Here is a 15,223-nt window from a genome sequence, read left to right on the forward strand (position 1 = left end):
ACATGTACAAACACTGTGCACAGAATCAATTTTTTTCCCTCACTGTTTGACATTAAATTAGGTTCAACTTCAGGTTTTTTTGGTTAGCATGTCCTGTACTAATGTGGACTGAAAGGTCACTCAGCAAGGAAGACAAAGACCTTCAAAGACATGTCCAGTGGTCTGATAGAACTAAAATTAAAATATTTGGATGAAATGACAATTGGAAGATTTGGAAGTGTAAGGGATAAGCTCCCTAGCCTGAGGACGTCAAACCAACTGTGAAATATAGGGGTGACAGAATCCTGTTGTGTGGATGTTTTGCTACAGGAGGGTCTGGCACAATTAACAAAGCAGATGGTATTATGTGAAATAGACATTATTTGTAAATACCCAAGCATCATATTTTAGTCGTAAGCCTGAAGGTTAAGATTTTGGCACCAATGGGTCTCTGATGACCAAAAGTATCTTGCCAGAAAGTGACTGAAGGACAATGAAGTCAGTGTTTTTTGAGTAGCCATGACCAAGCCCTGATCCCAGTTCCAAAGAAAACATGTAAAGAAATGTAGGCCTGCATACCTGAGCTGATGTTCAAAATTCCTTCAAACACCAACCAAATGAATTGAAAAAAGAGAAAAATCTTCTATTATTCTTGCATTTACTGAAAATAAATAATTTAAGTAATTCTAACTGACCAAACAACAAATTTGTATAACAAGTTTGGTGTGATTTGATGTCAGGCAGTGGGGAAAAAATATGTATTTTTATACATGATGTATTGAGATGTCTGGTTAAACTTTATGTTCTAATGACCAGACTGACCAAAGCAGTGCAACCTTGTCCTCACACAGACCCAGAGAGTGCCTCTCTCTCAGTCTGCTGGGTTTGTTCTAGTGGTGCCATCTGCATAGAGGGCAGCTAGGATGCCCAGGGAATACTAATTGCTCCATGAAAGCAGCAAGTACCGATTTGAACATGCTGAAGTGAATGCTGATCAGCCATTTTGCTGAATCATAGCTTGAAATAACTAAAAACTAGGAGACATTGTCACTCCAAGAAATGAAATTAGAATAATGAAAAAGCTATGAAGAAACTTAGGAAAACAGGCAAAATAAGAATCCAAAGTTTTCAGGGAGGAGAAGAACTTCGGGCAAGAAAACCATGCAATTGTTAAGTATCTACTGTTTTAACCACCATAGTTACACATTCAAGCTTAACAGCTTGGTTACAAGCTCCTTTATGAAGAGCCTGGTAACACAACTTCCTGTTAGCCAAACAACAAAAGAACTCTACAGACAGTATTTGCAAAGCAAAAGCTGATTCCAGGGTTGCAGATGGACACAAGTAAAAACAGTTCGAAACCGGCTCTGTCCTTCAGTCAAACCAAGTTTGATTTCTTCAAGTTTCTTGAAGAATAAACTTAGCCTTCAGTTTTCTGATTCCTCTGTTGCTGTTTTCTTCTGTCTCAAGTATTGACACTCAAGAATGACACATCATCTATTAATAATAGTTTGTTTTCCAGGTGCCACTGTAGCAAATGTAATCGTCATTTTACCACTTTCCAAGAGAAAACTGATTAAAAATGTATTGGCAGTGGATGGGTACTGAGAGATGCCAACTTGAAACCACGAGGAAGCCCATGTTTCTTGTGTATTGGAGGTATTTACCTGGTAAAGAGGTCTTGAAACACATCTGTGTGCATGAAATAGATGCAGGGCCCCCGGAAGATTCCTGGCATGCACACAAACTCGCTGGACAGCTGTGGAGGTGAGAGTCCACAGCAGACCTCGACGCGTACAGACCATGTCGTCTAGACCCAATAAAACAGCCTCCATTGTCAAACTAACTCTGCGACATTTATGACACGATGAGTTTATGGCAGAGAGGAATCCAGATATCAGAGCTTTATTTTCTCAGGCGAGCAACTCAAAGTAAAATACACTGAGGACCAGGCAATGAAATAAGTGTAACAGCAGTTTTCAGTGTCCTCCTGGTGCCATTTAACTCCAGTAGATAGTCTTTCCGTCCACCCTAGAAACAAAATTAATACTGGTCATCTCTGTCCTTCTTGGTCTTCCGTCTCCCTGGGAATTATTTGATGTGTCCTCAAGGTCAAACCCAGTTATTCCCACAGTCCCAGTCTCACACAGTTAGTGGTCATTGCTGTCTCTCTCCTCTTTCTCTTCTTTCTTCCTTAAACTGAAGCAAAGCAGCTTTTGCCCGTTGGCCTCACCGCCACAAACACAAACATTCCCACTAAGGAAGTGCGGTTCCTCGCTCAGTTTTTCTCTGACGGGCACTTGGTTTTAAAGTGACATGCACTCCGTCAAACTGCAGAGAGCGAGCGGTCCTCTCACTTTCTCTCTCACGGTGTTTGTTTTCCAGAGCAAAGGGATGTGCTTACAAGCTGAACACCTCTCACGCACCTGCTCCAACTGGACAATAACTGTTTGTTCATCATTCTCAGACTACGATGGTGACACACATTCGCAATTGGACTCACAAATTTTCAAGCTCAGGCATACAGTGTCTTTGAAAAAGTATCCACATTATTTCATCTTTTTGATTATGTTTTGCGTTAGTGCTACAAGTATTAGAGTATTCTATTAGGATTTTATGCATGCGTGTTTCGTTCACTGGGCAACAAGCAACTCAAGAGGAGTGTCATTGTCCAGTCAGTGTAACACCCTGCGCTGCAAAGTCCCACCCTTTATGGACAGCAGAGGTCAAAGTCCTCATCACCCCAGACCTTCTGAATGACTTTAATGCAATTTATTGTCACCTTTCAAACACAGAAACACATTACTTTTAGGTTCCAGAGGGCGACCTCTACCCACATAATTACGTCATACAGTTACGTCTGAACAGTAATTGTGCACATAATCACATTTAATGTCAATCTAGATGATGCTTGGAGAAACTCAATAGTATCATCAAACAAATTTTGATTTTATCGTTTAGGCGATGAAGAAAACCAAGACCAAAATTAAATATCGAACAGTTTCTTCACCAGGGGCATATTTTCAAGGATTTTCACAGTTGCTATGACCGGTAAACTGTGAGGTTGTAAGTGCCTTAAGCTGCTTCCCCTAAATTTTGTTTTACTTTGATGGTAACAAAGATAACACAGCCTGGAGAACAGAAGGAGCCACCAGTATGGACCACCTTTTCAAAAGGGTGTAGAGACACTGGTCGTCCAAGATCCATATTGACAATTGTGTGAAATTTTTCAAAGTTTGGGCAGGTAAATGTGGCCACATTGTTGGATTAAAGTTATAGGCTAGCACTTTGGCAGCAGAATGATCAGGTGAGCTGAAAGTGTCACATTCTTGCCCATCTTACAAGCCTTGTGAAGTTCTGTGGAGTGTTTGTGTTAGCCATGCAATAAAAAGATGAAGATGAGGGCTCTGGTGTTTTCTGTGGCTTAGTGGGTTTTCTAGCCTCAGTACATGGAGTATTTGAGGAGCACCTGGAAACTGCTGCTGTTTTTAATGGCATTTCAAAACTGTGCAGAATTTGCTGCTGGAGTGCATGATGGCGGTCAGCAGGGGACACATATCGAATGAGTCCAGTACTGCCAAATGTGTCGCCATCCAAGCTGATGAGACAGACCACTGTTGTTTCAACACAGACACAGCTGGTCTATGTGTTAAGATATTTTGATTTGCAGCCTGGAGTCCAAGACCGTTTTTCTTTCTTGCAAGTGCAACGTGTGATTTAATAGATACCATGCTTTTGGAACGTCTGAATAATCGTTTTTCAATGATGACAAGGAGAAACGCATTGCTCAAGCATATGAAGGCGCTAGCGTAACAGGAGTGGCTCAGGCTGTAGTACTTCAACAGATCTATGAGAATTTTAAATGTTTAAAGGTATAACTATTTTAACATAACCCTTCACGCAGGCCGAATGGAAAAAAAAAAAAATCCCAAACAATGTCTTACCAGTCTCAAACACAAGAACATGTTGCTTCTGACAGCACTGGGAGTTTCGTCAGGATGTTTGCAACATAAAATGGACTTGTTTTTTCTTCCCCTCTCAGTCAGTATTCCCAGAACTGAATATCCTCATCTGACCTATTTAATAGGAAAGTATATTATCTCAGCCATGAGAAAAAGGCTTATATAATTACTGTGTTTATTGGGACAGAAATGAGCTTACACACACCAATTTGCAACAATGGCCACATGGAGGCAATACAAACCCCAATATACAATCTGTGCTCAGAACATCGGTGGTCCTGTGTAATGTGTGAAATTTGTTCCCAGTCTGTTGTAAACTCTGACTTGATGGTGCAGCTAAAAAAATATGTCCTGAATTATAAATGGTTTCTGTTTTATGAGTGGTGAAAAGGCTGAAATACTGAGAGCTGAGTTCAAACTCAGGATTCGTGTCCTGAAAGCCAGTAGGATCTATTTTATTTCAGCTGTAACCTTTAAAATAAGAAAAAGAAAAGACAAACAATGAATTTATTTTTATCTCTTCTGCTATAGTATTATAGGAAAGATTTTATAAATAGAGATTTCATTTTAAATGTACCATAAAGTAATTTTTTGCTCTTTCATAAAACCCAGTCTGACTCTACATAGCTTTAGATGTTTTTTTTTGTTTTTTTTGGTTCCTTCATATTTTTCAGTGTATTTTAAAGAATTATAAAGTTAATGTTTTTATTTAACCACCTAGGGGCTTGTTTTCTGTTGCACCATCACTAGGGTCTTGAGAAGCCTATGAGGAATGTGACCTAACCCTACGGTGTGAATTTTCCAAAATGAAGCGGGCCTTGACTGGAGATGCTTTTGGGCTGCTATAATTTACAATAGGGTGTAAATATTTGCCCTGATGGGGAGGGAGACGAGGGCTTAGGCATGATAGTGCAACGTTCCCATGATTTTATGTGTTTACAGTGTCCTGCTGAATCCTGGGAAAGGTCAAAACAGGGCTGGGACTTAAAGCGACAGCGTGTCAGCTGACTGACTATGACCATAGAAACAAAATGAAGAGCAGGAGGCAACTATTTGGGGCTTTAGAATGGCCCAGTGTTGTGGCTGACAGAAATCAATTTTGTCTTTAACAAACACGTTAAAAAGTGGCATTATAATACTTCAAAATGCACATAAAAAATTGTTGATGGGAACACAGTTAATGTCAGTTTGAAGACCAGTTGAGGATATTCAGAACACAGAAGCTGGAATATTTTAGTAAGTTTTGCACATGAGCTGAAGAAACTGATGCACACTGTCCAATAACAGACCAGCTGCTCTCCATTTAGTAATAAGTATGGTCTGTGCTTTATCGCTATACTTTGTTTGGTTTTTATTTTTGTTTAGTTTTTTTTTTTTTTGTCTTGAGTTGTTTATTTATGGAAGTTGGATAAATTAATTGGATTTATTGAGTCTGTTGCTTTGTTTTGTTTTCTTGTCCTTGGAAGTACTTTTTTAAAATTTTATCAACATATTCTCCAATTAGAGATAAATTTCTTGTTTGAATGAAAAATAATTTGAAATCCTGACTACATATATTTTCTTTTCAATTAAACAGTCAGAATGGTATTTAAAACATGCAACATATTGTACAGGGTTACACAGCAGTGACATCTGGACTTTTATGATGAATGACAAACAGGACACAGGAGAACCAGGAGCTAACTTTCACCGTGTAATCTCCCCGTGCCTCCTACGTTGCCGTGCTCTCTCTCTCTGTCTCTCTCTTTGCCTCTTTAATCTGGCCCTCTCGTCTTTCCCTATCTCTCAATCTTCCTCCTGCTCTGATCTCCACTCATGCATGCTACACTGGAGTGCAGGAGAGTCAGAGACGGGGGGCGAACGCCGGAGAGCGGCAGAGGGAAATGGGTCATCTACACAGAAAATTATCAGCAGAGATGCACACATCCACCAGAACAGTTGTCTTTCTTTTATCTGCGACAGCACGGCTCCGGCTTGACCAGGTTTAATTTGTTATAAGTTTGTTCTCAGCCCACGCCGTGTTAGCTGTCAAGTAAAGAAAGATTGCAAGTGACACGGAGCCAGGGCTGAAATTCAATTCCAATCAGTCTTGTTAAATGTGATCGTATTAGAGGTGCAAGCAGGGAAATCGATGACATAATGCAGCTGAAGAGAAACATGACAGCGGGGCGGGGGAGGGGGGGACTCTGTGTGTTTATTTTTTAGGAAATATTTTCTACCGCCTTCAGGTTGTAGTAATTTGAGTAAGAAAGCACACCCATGGTGACATAAAACCTTTGAAGAATTGGGAGTTGTTTGCCTCCAAAGTGTCAGAGATGACCTAGTTTATGTGTTTCAGTCTTTAATATAACACAAGCACGCCCAGAAGGGGGTTCACTCAGGAAAATGCTTGCACGGACGTACGCAAACTCTCCCTCACGAGCTAATCATTCTCTCCACTTTGCCTGGCAGATAAATATTAATGAGGATTACCGTGTTACTGCAGTACACCCACTGGAAAACAACAGACTGCAACCGTTTCCCCGCTCTGTTTCTCTTTGTCACCCAATCAGTTCCCTCCATACACACACACACACACACACGCGTGCGCACGCACACACTCCTGCTGCCTCCACCATCTTCAGCTGAGTCTGAGCAATCTTTATAAAAATATATTTTTTTTCTTCAGACACCCCTCTCCACCTATTCTTTCTTATCCCCCGTACACTGTCATTGCAGGATTGACACACACTCCAACTATGAATAAACTCCTTCATGTGGGTGAGTCACAGACAGTGCCTTCGTTCTCACAGAGACATGTTATCTCTGTGGAACAAAGGGCACAGATTGTGCCGGGGATATTTAAGGAACATTTCGGGTTCTCCACATCCTGTTTCGGGACAGATGGAATTCAGATTCTTTCCCATCAACCCGTCAAATTCTCCTCTTTCGAATTTTTTTGGCTTCTTGCTCAGAGGATCCCATGCTGTCATGTGTGAGGACATAAAAGCAGAGATAATGATGGGATTGTTCTGAGCTCTGCATGAAGGTGACAGTGACTGAGAACACACAAAAACAGCCATCCGTCCATCCATCCGTCCGTCCATCCATCCATCCATCCATCCATCCATCCATCCATCCATTGGGGGATGTTTTGGCAGTGGACACAAGAGTCCTACCTCACCATGGCTACCCTGCTGGCAGTCTGTCTACATAGAGAAAACACATTATCAGCAGTTCACCGCCTTCAGCCTGTGCCCACAGTCAGTAGGAGATCATCTCCACATTTATTAGAGCAGCATTTGGGTTTACTTTGAACTTGCACGCAGCTGTGTCATGTCCCTATAGGTCTGTGGGCTGGTTTTGGATGGGGGGGGAATTAACATTACCTCACAGTGATGAAAGACAAGAGGGTGAGAGTCCCCGCTATCCCATTCCCCCCTCTTTTTTTGCCCTCACTGACTCAATAACATTCCTTCCTCTGAGCCTTGGGGAGAAAAGGGGGGTCCCTTTTCATGGCAAACAGGGTGTGGTACAAGACCTTCAGGAGGTGTTTCTCTTTCTCTCCTCCACAATCTCTCCGCCTTCTCTTTTTGTTTTTAATTGGACCGACTGACCACGGCCCTCATCTACAGTCCTGCGGGCATTTTGAAATCCCAGGAAATCAATACTGTAGCAAGGCAAAGCAGAGCTGCAGGGCCAACAGCTCGAAACTGATCCACACTAACGGGGGTGGGGAGAGCGATAAATAAATTAAACCTAAACTTATGCAGCTCGTTGTCGCAGAGCGTTAGCTGACACATTAACTTTACAGGAGCTTCGATGCATTCTGACTAATGTCGAGACAATAACATCAGTGGCTTGACCCACGGATTGCCGGAGTCCAGCGCTGACCTTCTCTGCGACTGGTGCAGAAAATACGTTTTAAGGTAACAAGGATTGATTGGTATTCCTGCCTCATCACCTGTCTGTCTGCTTCTGGATAATGCTAAATCACATTTGTCTGCTGCATTTGTCCAGCTAAAAGGGAGCCTCGTAAACATGTGTATGCGAGGAACTCCCACCTTTCTACCCTCAATGCCGCTACTTCGGTGCCCTGACAACAACATGTTTCCATGGAGAGCAGTTGATCCTAAAATTTAAACCAACACAAAAACACGCACATAAAAACACACATGCCTGACTTAATCGCAGCCCCGCTTCCCTTTGTTTGTTTTGTTTTCAGCTTAATTTGCCCAAAAAAGAGAGTTGAGACGCTTAACATGATACCAGGATAACAAAGGCGGGAGATAATCCTAATTCTAACTGCTCAAAGGCAATCTAAACACAAAACATCCCCCTTAAAAGGAGCTGTTTTAAACTGTCAACACTAACTGCACAATTTGTCAATGTATTAAACACTTAGGGCTTTTCAAGTACAATATCTAAGCACTTTTAACTCTTCTGTTGCCACTCTTACTTAAAGGTTCTGAAAAGTCCTTGTCTGTAGTCTGTAGTCGACAAATGTCCTGCTTGAGTTTATGTAACATGGGTTAGTCATAGAGCTGCGACCATTTTGTCAGGTTTATTATAATGCTGAATTATTATGTAACACTATATTTGTTGATGTTAAGTCACTTTTGTTAGAGTTTTACTTGAATGTCTGTATGCTGCAAAATTAAAGGAATAGCTATGCTTTTTTACAGCGAGAGATTTTGTGAAAATATTGCAAATTTGTAGGAGCGTACGTAAATTCTGGGAGCAGTGGACGCCTGCCAGCTAGCAGCCAGTTTGTTTACTTTTGTGTGAGTGCATTCCTTAACGTCAGGATCAGGAAGAAGTGATAAGGTGTCATAGGAGGAAATTAGTCCTGAAATGAAGAGTAAAGCAAGGTCAGAGATCACTTCTCAGGGCTGTTTAAGTTTATAATTTCATCAACCACTGCAAATATTTACTGAGGAAATGTATTACTCTAGTAATCACACACATAGCTTGGAATTTGTCCAATCCTGCCAGTTCATTTAACACAATGCGTTTTGTGGATCAGAACTGGTCCAAATGATGCTTCATTGGAGATGCTGTGCCATCCACACCCAGCCAGTCCGCTGGTTCAATCAATGAGTGACAAATGGTGTTGTGCCCTGTTACTACTCTAGAGTAACGCTATCAGGGGCTTCCGACTGGATTAGTCCAATAGATGAACACAAAAGCGTCGTAATTGTACAAAACTTTGTGCAACCCTGGCATAATTCAACGCAAACGTCAGCTTGGCTAATGAATAGTTTATAACTGCAACACTGACTATATTCAGCCTTTTGATTAGTGAACTCAGAGTTGATTGGTGACCCCTTTTCCAGTGGGGATTCCGACTTCAGGTGTGTTTTTGTTGTCTTTTCTAAACTGAACTAAAAAAAAATCTGACTTTATACATAGTACATAGTATACATATATTTGCTTTAAAGTGATATAAGAGAGCTATTGATTATAATAACTTCACATAAAAAAATGAATGGCTTTGAGATTGAAGAACATTTTATGAAATGTAAGCTGAAAAGATGCTTTGTAAAATATGATGTGGGGAATAAAATGATGGTAATCTCTTATAGTCAGAGGTAACTATGTTTTTCTGAAGTGTGTCGTAGCTCTACTATGAACAATGTTGCTCTTCAGAGCATGTAAAACTCAATTAAATCTCTTGAAGCCAACATCCACCACAAACTATGCTGACCGAAACATGAGGCAATTTATTTGAATTAGCAAAATAACAAGACAAACACAGTATTTCTCCCTGCAGTCTGGGAGATAAAAACAATCTTGAAGATTTGGTTTTAAATGTTGTTTGAACAAGTTAGTAGATGCCAATAAGCTAGAGAGATAGAGCAAAGTATTTAGCCAGAGGGATGAGCACCGAGAAAAACGTCATGCATGTTCATAGAAAAATGCTCAAGGACATGAAAAACAAGGCTTAATTTGATGATCGAGAAGCTTGGAGTTTAATGTTTCCATCACAACCACCCACACTGCCAAGTCAACTGCTTTACAGAAAGACATACATACATTACATACATGTTAAGTTGTAATATACACACAACTTAACACTCCACAAACTGCTCATATTGCACTTGGACATGTCCGAGATTGGCAGAGATTAGGCAAAAACGAACAAAGTTACCAAACATGACAAGTCAGAGCAGGACAAAGCTGAAGTGAAGCATAAAAGTGAAAGTATTCAAGTGACTCAGTAAAGACATAGTGCCTCCTTGTCTCTCAGAATGGTGCATCATAGCACATAGGCTATTTGCCACTGCAGAACAAAGAAAGAACCTCTTTATCAATATATTGGACAATTTGCTTCATGTGTGAGCCGATTTAAAAATATATAGATAGTCAGTTGAGTGTTTACCGTTTATAAAGCAAATACTTCCTAGAACATAGTTTCATTTCTGGCACAAAAACAAAAAGAAACATATTTATGTAAATCATTGCAAATAACCCAAGTCTTCAACCTGTCAGCACACAGCTGGTTACAAGAATAATAGGAGGCAGAAAAAGGGAATGCAATCAGTGAAAGAGCAACGGAGACCCTTCCTCTCAGTATGTGGAGATCTGCTTTTCTCTTTTAATTAAGGTGATTGCCAATGGCTACTGCTACTCAACTCAAATGTTGAGCAGTTCCGACTGGTCATTAAGGTGACATGACTGGACAGAGTGGACGATATTCAATAGAGCGACTGCAGCACCAGCATTCAAAAATGTTGAACCATTTGCAGTACAGCCGAATTTGTTTCAAGCATTATTGTTCTCTCATAAACATCTTGAATCTATTACTCTAGTTAATCCAAATATGCAGTAGAAAAGTCAGCAGTTATTAAGATTAAGGAATTTACTGAAGTGTGCGGCTTCACGTTATAAAAACTAAACTGTAGACAAGATCACTGTTAATGTCCGTCATGGAAACATTTGCCTTAGATTCAGCTAAAAGTGTAATTGGAAAGCAGATTTCTCAACAGTGCAAACAGTGACCTTGTCAATGCAATTGTACTGATCTGTCCAATTTCTGTTTCTGGTCATTTGTGTCGCATTTTATTTGGTGATCAATTAGAGTAAGTGATTTCTGGACAGTTTTTGTCAGCTCGACTCTCTAAGCAAACATTTATTCTTGTTAATAAATGTAGCACATACATTATAAAGTGTTTTACATAACTTTACTTTTTTTTTCTTTTTTATTTTTTTTTTTTTTTGTTTTTCCTTTTTGATTAAAAAAATTGAAAGAATTGCAAACGATCTTCTGTTCACACACTTGCAATGGTAAAAGAGTTTGTAACCTCCTGCACCAGCTCACTGTTTGGATTGTTGACCATCACTGTTCAGGTAAACTGCTGCCACAGATGGTGAAGACACTCAGTGTGTATTGTTTTTATGCAAATTAGAATTTCAAACATTTTTATTTTTTTTGCATCATTAATTAATTTATAAATGCTGATATTTTAACAACATTATAGGCACAAGCTGAGTTGCATTAAAATGGAAAATGCAATTGAATCAAACAGAATAATCAACTTCAATCAAATTTGTGGTCAGATTTGTTCAAATCATTAGTCCTTCCTTCACCAGTAAGTCTTAGAAAAAAAAGAATAATTTATGTATTAAACTTGACTTACTTTAGCACAGCTCATGGATGAATAACTGTTTTAGTGCCGTTTGTGTCAAAGAAGGAAAGCAGGCAAGTTAGGGGAATGCGAGTCTGTGCTTATTAAAATGAAAGTAAATTTTATAATCACATGTACAGTGTGTGTGTGTGTGCTCTTGTGTGTACCACTGTATTCTTTGTGTGCACTCAAAGAACCACAAAGTGAAACGCTGCAGACCTCAAAATGCTAGTTGGAGTCAGAACTTCTTCAAACATGAACAAACTCACATTACAATACATCAAGAGACTTGGATTACAAAAGAAAGGCACTGTTCTTCTCTGCTTGATCCTCCAGGCACCTCATGATTTAGAGCTAGCTGTCTGGTATAACTTAAGCCCGAATCGCTCATCACCTGGACGCAAGCCCTATTTAACTATGATTCACTTAATACCAGCTTTTACAACATGAAAGAGCACTAGTGTGCATCACAGAATGAACCCTTTTTGGGGGTAACACGCTCATACAGCTGCAAACTTTTCTTCTCCTCACTCATAGTTAGCTCTCTGCTGGAGTAAACACGTTTTCTAAAGAGCTAAAGCCACTGCACGTTGCAACCTGTCTTTTGAAACTGACATAAAGGGTAACCGTGAATGCACATTCCGTATCTAAGCTTAACTATTATCTTTGGCCTTTAGAGCACGCCCACCAGACACACAAAAAGCCCCTGAACACTGAAGCTTCTCTTCTACAGCAGAAACAAGCTGACTTCCAGCATGTAATGCGCTCAGCACTCGGAGCCATGCTGCACTTCAGGCTATGTGTGGTTTAGGTTGATAAAAAAAAAAGAAACAATCTCATGCCTCAAGCCTGTTTATATGCACTGTCAGAGGTGGCTTCCCCTCCGAGAGAGTTCCCTGTAACCTTGAATCCGAGGACAGCAGTTGTATTTGCAGTGGCTGAAAGCTGCACAGACTGACAGGCTCATCCTGACAGGAAGGGAACACCGAGAAGTATTGTCCATAGCAGAGATTAAAAGCTTTGCTCTTCACTTGCCTTCCACCAACTCAGATCTAATACGGTTCCCTGGATTAGCCAAGAACCTTTTTCAAATCCCGTTTCAAACACAAAGCAGCACAAGCAAGCACTGTCACACAGACGGACCTTTAACCCTTAAGCAAAGTTAAGGCTGAAGGTTGAAAGGACATCAGATGAACCTCTTACCCTCTCTCCGCTGTTCCTCCGGAGAGTCCCCACCGGCAGCTTCAGCATCAGCCGGCGGGTCCTCCCGGGTGTCACAGCTCCCTGGACCACCATGGTACGCTCCAGAGTCTGCGTCTCTGTGGGAGTGCGAGCATGTGTGTGCGTGTACGAAGTGGGTGTCCTCGCCGTCCCGTCCAGCCTGACAGCCGTGCTTCACGCGAGTTTTTACGCGTGGGTGTGTGTGCGACAAGAAGGAAAGTGTGGGATGTGCAGAACTCTCAACTCTGGTCCTAGTGAGAGCCCCTCTCTGCTCCGGCTCCCCTTCGTGTCAAAACACTGGCCATTCTCCTCCGTCTCCGGCTCTGCTTCAGTCTGCCGTTTACGAGGTGAATGAGTGTGTGTAAGAGTGTGTTGCAGGGGAGGGAGAGGGAGCGTGCTTTGTCTCCCTTCTCCTCTCTCTTTCTCCTGCTCCGACAGCTCCCCTCCCTCCCACTCAGACTCACTTCCTTCAGATGGGGGCTTAACCAGGTCACTGGATTAATGTGACGTTATAGCTCTTATTAGCATACGCACTTGTGTCACATGACACCATAATAATTTTTGGAGCAAAAAAAAAAATACACCCCCACTACTCTCTCTCTCTCTCTCACACACACACACACACACACCCAACCCTTACACAGGGAAATCACGTGGGGAACCTCAAAAGGAATATGGGATGTTTTGCCATCTGGAGGGGAGATTATCTCTGAAATCCCACATCCAGCTTTCGCTCCCTGCACTGTCTAGGCTATTGGACACAATGGTGGGAATATGCCACATACAGACAAACACACATCCCTGCAGTGAACCATGCCCATTACTCATGAAAGCAGAACCAGACCCTAGAATGAATTTGTTCAGGGAAAAACTGAGACATTTTCCGTATGTTGCTCTCCAAAGAGCAGTGACGGTAGTTTTGCTTCAGGGTACATCCGGTCACAGGTAGCCGCAGGGAGCGTCAGCACCCCATTCAGCTGAGTCAGTCTCCTGTATCCATCACCGTACTCTTTACAGGTCCATCAAAGCTATTGGAGTCATGAGTTACAGCCACTCCAAGTGACTTACTGTCATATTCCCATCATCACTCACTGGTGGGCTCTGTTCGCCTGAGGACATCAATACTCAGCTGTCAGCTGATTAACCAAACTCAGTCAGCTGACAGTCGAGTATTGATACACACCTTACACAGAGGCAATGATGTCGGATTCTGACTTGCATGTACAGTTGGGGAGCAAATACATGGTATGAACGAAAAGGTATTCACAACTTAAATTCTCTCACCTCGTCACATGAACTCCACTGACTTCACTGTACTTTTGAATATTTTAGAGACAAACTGATGCTTGTTCATAACTGTAAAGTGGATGAAGAGCAACACGAGATTTTCAAAGTTGTTTAACAAATACAAATCTGCATCTGTGTGCCTGAGTTTTAAACTCCCTTTCCTTGATTTGCCTACGTGGAATCCAGTGCAACCAATTATCTTTACTGGCCTACACACAGGTCAAAAAGTGACCTGTGTGTCTAAAATCCTGAAGACCCCCTCCCCACAGTGAAATGGGATGAAGGTGGCATCATACTGTGAAGTGACTTTTCTTCAGCAGAGGCACAGAAGTGGGTCAGAGCAGAGGGGAAAATGGATGGATGTCATCTGCTACAGGATGCAGAAGACTTGAGACAGGAGTGGAGGCTAACCATGCAGTGGCACAAAAGCCTTAAGGCTACATCCAGAGTGTCCCAGTCAAAGCCCAGACCCAAATCCAATTGCCAATTGCAGCAAGACTTGAAAATTGATGTTCACAAATGCTGTTCAGTTCAAATGAGCTTGTGCTCATTTGCAGAGTCAAAATAACTTCTTGTTTTTAGATGTGCAATTAGAGCTGCATGAAAAACTGCAGCTGTAATAGCTGCTGTTTAAGACATGGCGTTAAAGTTCTGAAAATGTATGATTTTTTTATTTTTTATTATTTCTAAAAATGAAATTGAAAACCATGTCCTTCCTCTTCATTATTGTGCTTCCGTGTGTTAGTCAGTTTCTTAATATCCCATTCAAATACATGAAAGTTTTGTCTTTGTATTGTGGCAAAACATAAGGAAGAATTAATATATTCTATTACTGCAGAATGCAAAAGTTTGGCTGGTTGCAGAAGACTGACCGCTGGATCTCAGATCGAAGCCACCCATGTTTCTTTCCTCTAAGTAAGAAGCCCGAGGCTCTACGGCTGCATGCTTTTATGCGTGTCAAACAGGGGCTCAAACACACATTTTGCCAAGGTGTAGCGACAAACAGATAGGAATAAAATAATCTGCAGTGGTAATCCCCAGTAAGCATTATTTATTCAACACCATGTCCTACATCTGTGAGTGAGTGACTGTGGCCTACATGAAAAATATCTGACGGGATATTTATAAACTCGGTCTGCACACAGACAGAACTCAGAAAAGACAAAC

At 41.2% G+C, this 15,223-nt stretch overlaps 1 protein-coding gene across 9 annotated transcripts in view; it reads right to left on the reverse strand.

The window, feature by feature from the left end:
- Positions 1-15,223, reverse strand: part of frmd4a (FERM domain containing 4A) — a 113,763-nt gene that overhangs the window by 54,347 nt on the left and 44,193 nt on the right. For 2 of the 9 annotated variants that reach the window (XM_016668125.1, XM_007545651.2), the window contains exon 1: positions 12,752-13,208. The exons of 3 other annotated variants lie outside the window; for them this stretch is intronic. In XM_016668125.1, the coding sequence (XP_016523611.1) occupies positions 12,752-12,844 (93 nt within the window). In that variant the 5' untranslated portion in view covers positions 12,845-13,208. Of the gene's footprint in view, positions 1-1,646; positions 2,223-12,751; positions 13,209-15,223 lie in introns of those variants that run through there. 4 more of the 9 variants (XM_016668123.1, XM_016668131.1, XM_007545650.2 and 1 more) reach the window with 2 other exon arrangements.

Source organism: Poecilia formosa, unplaced genomic scaffold, assembly GCF_000485575.1.
Source record: "Poecilia formosa unplaced genomic scaffold, Poecilia_formosa-5.1.2 Scaffold13, whole genome shotgun sequence".
Lineage (NCBI taxonomy): Eukaryota > Metazoa > Chordata > Actinopteri > Cyprinodontiformes > Poeciliidae > Poecilia > Poecilia formosa.